Source organism: Crassostrea angulata, chromosome 4 (assembly GCF_025612915.1).
Source record: "Crassostrea angulata isolate pt1a10 chromosome 4, ASM2561291v2, whole genome shotgun sequence".
NCBI classification, from domain to species: domain Eukaryota; kingdom Metazoa; phylum Mollusca; class Bivalvia; order Ostreida; family Ostreidae; genus Magallana; species Magallana angulata.
Window position 1 is genome coordinate 27,315,680 of NC_069114.1, and position 10,001 is coordinate 27,325,680.

Genomic DNA, 10,001 nt, shown 5'->3' on the forward strand with positions numbered 1-10,001 from the left:
AGTTAGGAGGTGTGAACTGTTTGTAATTATACATACTATATCGGTAATAACAATAACAATTCAATTGCATGACAAACGATTGTTCTGTAGGATTAAGAATTTTACTTATGAATTGTAAAATTTAAAATGTAAATTAGCGATCTCCGATCCTCAGCCATGTTTAATAACTCTAAATCATCCTGATTGGTGTTTTTTTTATATTCTTATAATAAATCTGCCTTTTATATAGTTACATAAAGTTAATTAGTCTTCTTGTGTTAATACTACCACCAGGTAATCAACGAAATGCTTGGCTTGGTGGGTCCATGGAGATTTAAAACCCGCTATGGTACTGTATGATTTAAACGTCGTGAGAGTAGTTTATTTCTTTGAAATTCATGTGCTATCTTCGCTAACCAAGGGTTAACGATCCTCCACAACCCTTGGCGTTGAGTGGATCGTAAACCCTTGGCTAGCGAAGATGGTGGAATACTAGGCTTGCTGAACCCTCTTCACGTCTTCGAACCGAGCCCAAATATAGCTTATACTTCGAGATATTTATGTTTATTCCACAATATAATATAAATTTTACGCATCCATCGAGCTATTTTCAACAAATTTCGCTGAATATCTGCATTTGAAACTATCACGCCATGGCGTCAACAAAGCAAAAAGATGACGTCACAATACAAATGAAACGCTGCGCGAAAGCGTGCGTACTCGTTCTGTACTCGGCCTCGTTAAGTCGAATTTTAATTTAAAGGTGTCTCGACACACCTTTAAATTATTTGATAGATCGATAAAGAACTACTCTTGAGATATGATTTTACATAAATGAGACCAGTGTCGGCTTTCAAGTATTCGACATGATTTTTTTTAAAAATAGAAACAGAAAACATAGCTTTGGCTGCGAACAGGCTATTTTAGAGCTAAATATTTGCCATCAATAGATACACAATACAATCATCAATAAACGCATGTCAAAGACGACCAAGTAAACTTTATGATTTTGGAAATCAAGAACTGTAGATAATTTTAAACCTGCGGATAAAATCTGAAAATCAACTGTCATTCTCATTAAACAATTGCTATACAATCATATTTCAACAAGAAATTAAGACAAAATAGTGAAAGGCAAGAAAAATCAGAAAATCTAAAAATTCGACAGATCCCGATCGTAATTTAACTGATTCCGAACAAAACAATATAAAATTGGAATATATGACAATTTTATAAAATGTCCATGCAGGTTGTTTAGCAGTTAATTTTTTCATTTACTGATCTTTTAATGCATATCAATTACTCAGAGTAAAATATTTTTGTATGATGAGTGCTTTATATGACTATTTGTTATTTTTTAAATTTTATCCATTGATTGAAAATATATAAACGAATTTTATTTTTCAGAAATATTTTTAAATTAAAAAATTAATTTGTTGACCAGACCATCTTTGCATATATTTGTTCAAAATTAAATTCCACATCATTATCAACTAAGCCTAAGTTTTAAGATTTATAATACCCTGATTGAAATCATTTTTTAAAAATTATTTATCTATATATCCGTCAAAAAAAAATAGGAGGTCAATGAAACTTAAATTCGATATTCTTTCCTCAAAAGACATCTTTTATATTAGTTGATAAATGAAATAACAACTGTAATGTATTAATAATTTACAAATATTTTTGATTACACAATTTATAACTAACGGGAAAATGGAATTTATATGAAGACCATTATTATAAAAGGTAGTACATGTATGCTTATTGTGGAGATACTTATAAGAAAACTAATTTGTCAAGACATGAGTTTTGGAGCTTTACAATTATGCCAGATGCCATTATGATATTAAAAACTAAAATAAAAAAGATGAATTTAACCAAAACAGGTAGGAATTGAACCCACTTTAACTCTGTTTACTGATTTGTCCAAACTAGATACATTGAGATACATTTAATTACGATTGAAAATAAAATCATGACAAAATATATTTATTAATGTGGCTATACTGCCCTATGAGACTATGGCTGGAGCAGGAAGCAAGAATTAATATTTTATCAGCGCTGACAGCTGATGTCGCAGTGTTTACATGCTTCTATCATTGCATGAAAAATATAACATAAACGCAAAGGATACATGAGCAAACGCAAATTATTCATGAGCAAAAATCAATGCATATATAAGCAGAAGATAAGATATATCCCCCATAACCTTCCAACACGGTTTCAACTGTGGTTCCTTTTATTATCACATGCAGGTGTACCGGTGTAAATTTCCTAATTCCCTTTAAATTTATCAGAATGCATTTTGAAACTTCCGAAAGAGTACCCCAATCAATATTGCTGTTGATCCAAATCAAGTACAGTCAAACTTGTATTAAGCAGTCACCTGCGGGAGGCACCCAAAGTGACCTCTTAACAGAGGTGACCTTTGAATAGAGACTTGTGAATTTCCCAACATCAAATCCATTTTTAGAACAATTATTCAATTTTATTTCAATTATATACTTAATATTTAGCATAATGTATCAAAATGATAGATAAAGTAATTGATTTGATGTTTTTATAGTATCTATTATATTTACAAATAAGTAGAAATACATTACAATGCATTGTGCATGCAGTTTTTATATTTCTTTAAATTATTCAAAAAAGTCATTACGTGAAAATCTTGTCGCCGACATTTTCACAATTGTAACACTAACACTATATTCATGAGTACCGTATATATAGAAAACAAACACTTTTAATACAAATCAACAATCACGTTTTTAACCGACCGTATCTGAACTCAAATTCATATTAAATCAATTAAGCAATTTTCTCTTGCCTCGCCGCGGACATTTGTTAATTCTTGTTCAAACAATTCACTTGATTCCCATTCGTATCTGATCTGCCAATTATGTATTATAAATACATCGATTAATTTGGTTTCTCTCGCCTCAAGCGTATAATTATTGTTTACATTTTATACCCGACATTCGGAAGCCATGTTTAAAATCCCCGGGTGTAAATCATGTGACCGGCCAAAATGGCCGCCTAATGCATGTCGACTGTACAGTTTCGGATCAAAATACGATGACCGCTGACCGCGTTAGACAGGTGACCGCTCTTTAGAGGGCAATTATATAGGATTTTTCATCGGGTGGAAATAAAATGACCGCATACGAAAGGTGACTGCTTAATAGGGGTGACCGCTACGGCAGTTTTGACTGTATATTATCAATTAGCTCTTTCCATACCGTGATACCCTTAAGAGGAAAAACACTAAAGACACAAAATATTGAGATTTACAAACTGTTTTAAGACACATAAAAGCATCATAAGCACTCACACACTTGGCTGAAACAAATGTTAACTCTCATTGAATTTAAAGACTGTAACACTGCCATTTGAACTGCTGACAAATAATTTGTGTGTGGTATCTTGGAATTTAAGGCACGCTACATCTGTCATTCCTTCCATAATTTGTAAAAGTTTGCCATCCCTTGACAAGATATGGATATTGCTACTGCCGGCACCATATACGAATATATTTCCTTTACTGTCTGTAGTTAATCTGTATGGGGCTCTTAGTTTTTCATGATTGTAAGTGAACAACACATTTCCCCTTAAATCTAGTTTTCGGACAATGTGTTCAGAGTAAGTACTACAAATCACATAATTTTCATTGTCTATTGCTACATCACTCATACTTCTAAGGCCAGATAAAAGTGATTTTCGTTTTGTAGTAAGAAAACCATCAGTTATAATGTCAACAGATCTATCTGTACCAATGACGATTGTGTTTCCAGATGCAGCTATCCCGTAGCAGTGACAATCAACAGGAACAGTTTCTATAGTTTCAAATGAAGTTGAGTCAAACTTAAAAATCGACTTTTTAGTAGGAAGCGTCAGGAGAATATCAACCCCGCTTGTACATATGCCCCAAGGCGATCCCGGTAATCTTGTTTCCTGTAAAATAACTCCATTTGTGTCACAAAGGATGCATCTTTTCCCTATATTATCGGCTAAGAACAGATTACCATTACCCAAGAAACTCACACCCATTATACGAGTTCCTGCTATTTCAAATTCAGAAATTTTATTCCCTTTCGCACGTGTATAGTCAATATTCTCCATGTTTAAAGAAACTTGATCTACAATCTCATCCGCAGACACATCAGCAAGACAAGGCAATTCAATTAGCTTTTTTACATCGTCTAATATTTTAGTTTTAATACAAATCTCTAACTTCGTGTATTTCAATCTTTGTAGATTTTCATGAATGTTTTTCAGTTTGATGTATGATAATACTCTTTTGGTTTCTGATGCTGTCTCATTCGACAGATTCTTTAACAATATTTCTTTCCAATATTCAAGATAGAGAAACCTTTGCTCGAAAGATTCCACAGACTTTTGAAGTTTGGAATTGCTTTCTTTTGATAATTTGGAGAGTTCGTTCAAATGGTCTTCCTCCAGTTTTTTTACGAATTGAACAATATTTGTGGTAAATTCCAATAATTCTTTTGTAAATGTGTCAACTATGTCGTCATTTCGTTTCATGTTTGTTCTTTCTTCTCCAATAATGCCTTTTAATTTCAAACCGAATTTCTCCATTCCGCTCTGCAAAAGTTTTACTTTTTCAGGTTCTATGAAATCCCTCCCAATTTCCTCGAGTTGACAGAAACTTGTACAACTGCTATGCTCTTTGGTTACACAAACAGAGCAACATGGGAGGAAATGTTTTCTACAAAATAATTCAAATTTACGACCGTGGTTCTCGCATATATCCAGCGTATCTGGAATTTGAGATATGCCTGACAATTCGGTGATAGAAATCACTTCATGCTGGCGAGAAGGACGATATTTTTTGTGACACTTTGTACACTCTTCACAAAGCGCCTCGGAACAATCCTTGCACCAGCTATGTGCTTTTACCTCTTCTCCGTCTTCTTGGCAAGGTTTGCACAAAATAACCGGAACACCTACTACAGATGTAAGGAACTTGTTTACTGGAAATTTCGTTGCCCATTCGTCAACAGAATACTGATTTATTTCTCCTGGTGCCGGAATAAAGACGCGACACAGAGGACACGGAAATCCGAGGGGCGTGTCACAGTCTCCACATGACGATTTAATGTGGGTTGATAGACACGTTTGACAGAAGGAGTGTGAACAATGTAAACTCACTGGTGATTTATATTGTTCTAAGCAAATCGAACATAAGGATACCTCAGGGTTTAAATCCTGTTCTGGTGTCTCTGATGTTGCCATGATAATCAAATCAAAAGTGCATTTCAAAGAATAAAATCAAGTTTCGATTTGTTTCTTTACAGCCCGAACCCGATCAAAATTTTCAAGCTGACGACTTTGCAGATGATATTTCAAATTCTACAAAGAATATTTCCCCCATATTTTATGAAGATCTAAAACCAATTCTTCCAACTGTGTTCCCTTTCTGGACAAAGGTGTTTTGGAACAAAAATAATCAAAAAGAAAATTATTCAATTTCATACAATAAATATCGAACCAATACCTTATCAACTTTATTTTTTTGTAGTAAATACAGTCTCTCTTTTTCTCTGGCCCATTGATGAAGATGTCAAATGATGACAGTTTTTTAGTTTAATGCGATTTCTCCATATTTTCTCACTCAGCCAAGATTGCATCAGAAATCTATGCAAAATAGGAGCCTCTCCTCAAATCGTGTTCTTTTTGTGACCCCAAAATGTTACTGAATGACAAAATTCGTCAAACTCTATGCCATTTTTTGGAAATCAAACATTCTAATTATCAAATAAAAAATCCTTCTGTTGTTTGTTTTATGCTAAAACTTGAACTCTTCATGTGGTATCTTTTTAACGGGTTCATGTTTGTACAAGCTTGTCTCTACAATAATTTCACACGATGTATCGTTTCAGTTCTGTACGAAAAGTGTTAAAGGATTTTTTTTATCTAATCCTTCCTGACCCATATTTTTTCTATATAAAATCCAAAAATTCTATCGTAGATTTGTCAGTCTATTTTTCGTGTTTGCAATGCTAAATTATGTTAAAATCTAAATATCGATCTAAATGCAAATTAATTGTAGAGTTATAACCGATATACAGAGCTCACAAATCAACAGACGTGCATTATTTACTATATACATGTACTAAGTGCAACTGTACCGGTTGATCGAAATTTTAATCCATGGAGCTGATACGTTCGCTTCAAAGTTTGTAAACTGAAAATTGTCAAACCTAGTTAAATTTCGAATGAATTCGTTTGACATAACGTATCGTCTAAATTTGCCACAATTTAAAATCCAAATTGTTCCAAACGGATAAAATTAGTATATTTCCCCTTTATGTTTTTACCTCTTGATTCCGCCAATCACTTATTATGAGTTTGCATGTAACTGTACTGAACCAGTTTTAGAAACATCAAGATACCTCATACAAATCCAAAAAATATATGTCAATAATAAAAATAAATTTGTAAACGAATTAATCTATTTAAACGAATATGCACAATTAGTAAAAAGAATGTCGACGTCATACACTTTGATGTATTGTAATTTATAACCACAAATAATATGAATAGCTGTTATATAATACTAAACAAAAGTACACCATTCAGTTCTTTTTAGTACTTTGATTTTTTAGTCATCAAGCATGAATCCTGGATTTCCCCCCAATATGAGTTCTGTCCTGGTTTCCAATTGGAAGATTTCCTAGTCATGAATGTGAATGTGATCCATGAACCTAGATCCACATTGTAATTTGCTATGTATATCCGTTAATAAATGCGTGCACAATTTTTTAAAATCACTTCATAATCGTAGATGTTTATATCTTTTGCACTGATTATAAAATCAGTTTGCAGAGATTACCCCCCCCCCTTCCAAATAATGCACGTTTCCATATTAATAAATCATACACCAGTTAGAATTATGAAATTAAGGATGTATATTAGTTTTAAGTTTATTATCTTATCACAATAATTAATTAAAAAGATTCCGTTTTTTACTGAGTTCTCAATCTGTAGTGTATAAACTATTTTTGACAATTTAGATAAATTAATCATTATGATGTTTGTGAAATGAGCCAACACATAATCGAACTCAAACAGTAAAATGACAGACGTTGAACTTAAGGTTTTGACATGTGTTAGTATATTAAATCTGTTTTAATAGTCATTAAATAAATTGTTTTAAACCATGATTTTGAGATAAGAGGGATGGTTTTAATCCAAACATTTATAATTATAATATAAGTATTTCATTTTAAATTAAATCATTAAATGTAGATCGAAAGAAGCAGCTGACGCTTGTAAATGTCTCCGACTGATGGTTTGTAAAAATAACATTTTGTCCCCTTTTGCTATGATTATGAAATTTACTATACCTGATTATGAATAGTGTACTGCATATGTACTTGTAATAGAAGAAATCATTAGTTGTATAACAAAGCTATTTTAGCATCCGGCCACTTTTGTAATCTTCCTCTTCTTTATTAAGTTTTGTGGGAACCGTGTTCCCATTTTCACATTTTAATGTTTTATAATCACGGAAATCACAAATTTGTTCATAAAGATAACCATTATAGAATCAAGCCATAGCTGTAATTCAATATCGGGTATTATATATAAAATTTACTAGTTTTTTTTTTTTTACAATTCATTAACAAACAAATCTACACAGGACAAACAGATCAAGCAGAACCTTTTTCATTCAAGCTAAATGAATTAGTACAGAATGAAACTTCAGATGATGCTTAGTGTTCTTGATCTTTCATTTTATACATGTACAAATTAGTCAGATTATCCCATCATTTATATATTTTTCTGTAAATGTATTAACAAAGGTACATGTAACGAGATCAAATATACGTCTTAGATTTTATTAATGCTCCGCCGTGATTGTGATGTCCTTATTAATCGCTCACAAACATGTGGTTCCGGTACAAATAGAACAGTCCGGAAGCAGAGAATACTCGTCCGGAAGTCAGATGTACCCCCGTACATTAAGAGATCCTCATCCGGACCAGGGGTCACAATAGTGAAATCCCACTTGTCTCCTAGTCGTTTGGAAAATGTCTGCTCCCCTAGTCGAAGGCTGTGTAACAGCGGTGAAATAATGCGAAATCTGACGTAACTTCGTGCAGGAAGGAATCGTTTCTTGGGCTCCACGAGAGTAATCATGAACTGTTGAACCACTGGAAACGCGATCGGGAATGGCATAAAAGGCACGTAACCGTGTTTACACGTGATAAGATAATGAATGGCTGGAACGACAGACCCATTGGGCATTTTCTTCGAAATAGTTAGTTTGTAATTTCCTCTTTTTGGTAAGCGCGCTATGGCAACGATAGACCTTGAGTCAGTTTGGATGAGGACGCTATTGGCCACCTCGTCTACGTCTTCTGAAGACTGCAGTCTGGGAACTATCTCCATCGCCTCCCACACTGGCACGTACAGGTCTATCTCCCCACATGCAGCCTCGTACCACCACTGGTATACGATTGCTTTCTCGAAACCTATATCCTGATAATAGAGCTCTGGGCCCCAAATACCGTGAGAAGGAAACAATTCCATGTCTTTGGACACTTGCAAACATTTCACAATATACGTAGCCACTTTTCCGAATTCGTTATCCTTCGAATACATTTTGGCAAATATTCGAAGAATGTAGGTAGCGATAGTTGGTAGCCTTAGTTTTATTTTGACCCCGTCATGCCCCATACGTTCCGCCATCGTGTACTGATCTTGAACTACGTTGTCAAACTGGTATATTTCTTCCATTTCACACGAAACGTCTTCGATTGGAATACTCGGTCCACTAATGATAATGGTCGTTTCGCCGATGACTTCTATCAGGGTCTCTCCGTGTGTGACTAGACCAATTCCGTTCTCCATGGCATATTCGTGAATAATCGCTCTCCTGGAAAATGTTTCCAGATCCATCGTTTCGTCTACCAGCTGCCATTGTTTACTAGTTTCCAAATCGTCGTTCATGTAAGGGAAATGCTTTACACCAAAAAAGTCCGGATTTGTCAAGAAATAGAAGTCGTTACATAACCATTGGAACTTCCCGGTGTCGTCTATGTAGCCTGCATCCCACGTGCAGTCCACGAAACGCCACTCGTCTCCAATGTGAACCACATTCCACGCATGGTTGATTTCCGAAGACTGCAAATCGAACGCCACCTCCTCAATATTTGTGTCATCTTTCCCATAACCCTCTATAGTTCTTACTGGTATTCCAATGGATCTTTAAAATAAGGATAAAAATGACCATACTACGGGTTTTACAATGCACATTACTGGACGTCATACTTAATATTATACAATTTCTCGTTGAGTTGCTAGTATTGCATTTGTGAAACTCACCTACACATAGCTGCAAATAAGTTACAATAACCAAGGTAACCAGTACATTTCTTTCTCAGAACATCTTCTGCGGAGGATTTCCCAAACTCTCGCGTTTGAAAACCTTGAACATCAAACCTGCCAAAAAAAAAACCAACAACTCAAACCACGACATTAATTTAATAAAAATATATCAGACCTACATGTTAGTTCATACTAGTACATAGTATAGCTATGGTATATTTTGACTAACCTTATATTAGTTGTGATCCATCGATGAATGGCCTTGACCTTTTCCACTCTCTCATCGAAATCGCTCGTCAGATGGTCCGTCAGCGAGGGAACGGAAACACACGCATCAGCGGGAGTCTGTCAAATACACATTATTATACTAAGGCTTTCTATAGGTTATTAATATTGTTCCTATATATTAAAAAAGGGGGGTCATACATATATAGAGTGGATATCAGTTCGAATCTAGAGCATTTTTTTTACAGTGTTTGCGTTTCCTTTTTAATGCTCTTGTTTTTAAAACCCTGAAACTAAATATAACAATAGAAGAGCTGAGAAAAATCTAAGATAAAAGGTGCTTTCGGTATGAACAATTTAAAATAATTGGACGGTTTTCTTCAATTTTCATTATGTTAGGTCTGTTATAGAAAAATTCTATAACTTTTATCATGGAGAGG

General features: G+C 34.2%; 2 protein-coding genes across 2 annotated transcripts in view; both read right to left on the reverse strand.

The window, feature by feature from the left end:
• Positions 1-3,260: 3,260 nt before the first annotated feature.
• Positions 3,261-5,372, reverse strand: LOC128179372 (probable E3 ubiquitin-protein ligase MID2). The gene has a single exon (XM_052846785.1). The coding sequence runs from the start codon at positions 5,233-5,235 to the stop codon at positions 3,334-3,336; it is 1,902 nt and encodes a 633-aa protein (XP_052702745.1). The 5' UTR covers positions 5,236-5,372; the 3' UTR covers positions 3,261-3,333.
• Positions 5,373-7,431: 2,059 nt separating this feature from the next.
• The window catches only part of LOC128180566 (kyphoscoliosis peptidase-like), a 5,283-nt gene continuing 2,713 nt past the window's right edge, over positions 7,432-10,001 (reverse strand). The window contains exons 4-6 of the mRNA XM_052848684.1: positions 9,566-9,681; positions 9,334-9,450; positions 7,432-9,214 (exon numbers count right to left, since the gene is read on the reverse strand). Coding sequence (XP_052704644.1) covers positions 7,837-9,214; positions 9,334-9,450; positions 9,566-9,681 — 1,611 coding nt within the window. The 3' untranslated portion in view covers positions 7,432-7,836. The remainder of the gene's footprint in view (positions 9,215-9,333; positions 9,451-9,565; positions 9,682-10,001) is intronic.

Excerpts from the sequence above, each read along its gene's own strand:
- LOC128179372 (XM_052846785.1), bottom strand. The coding sequence starts at position 5,235 with ATGGCAACATCAGAGACACCAGAACAGGATTTAAACCCTGAGGTATCC.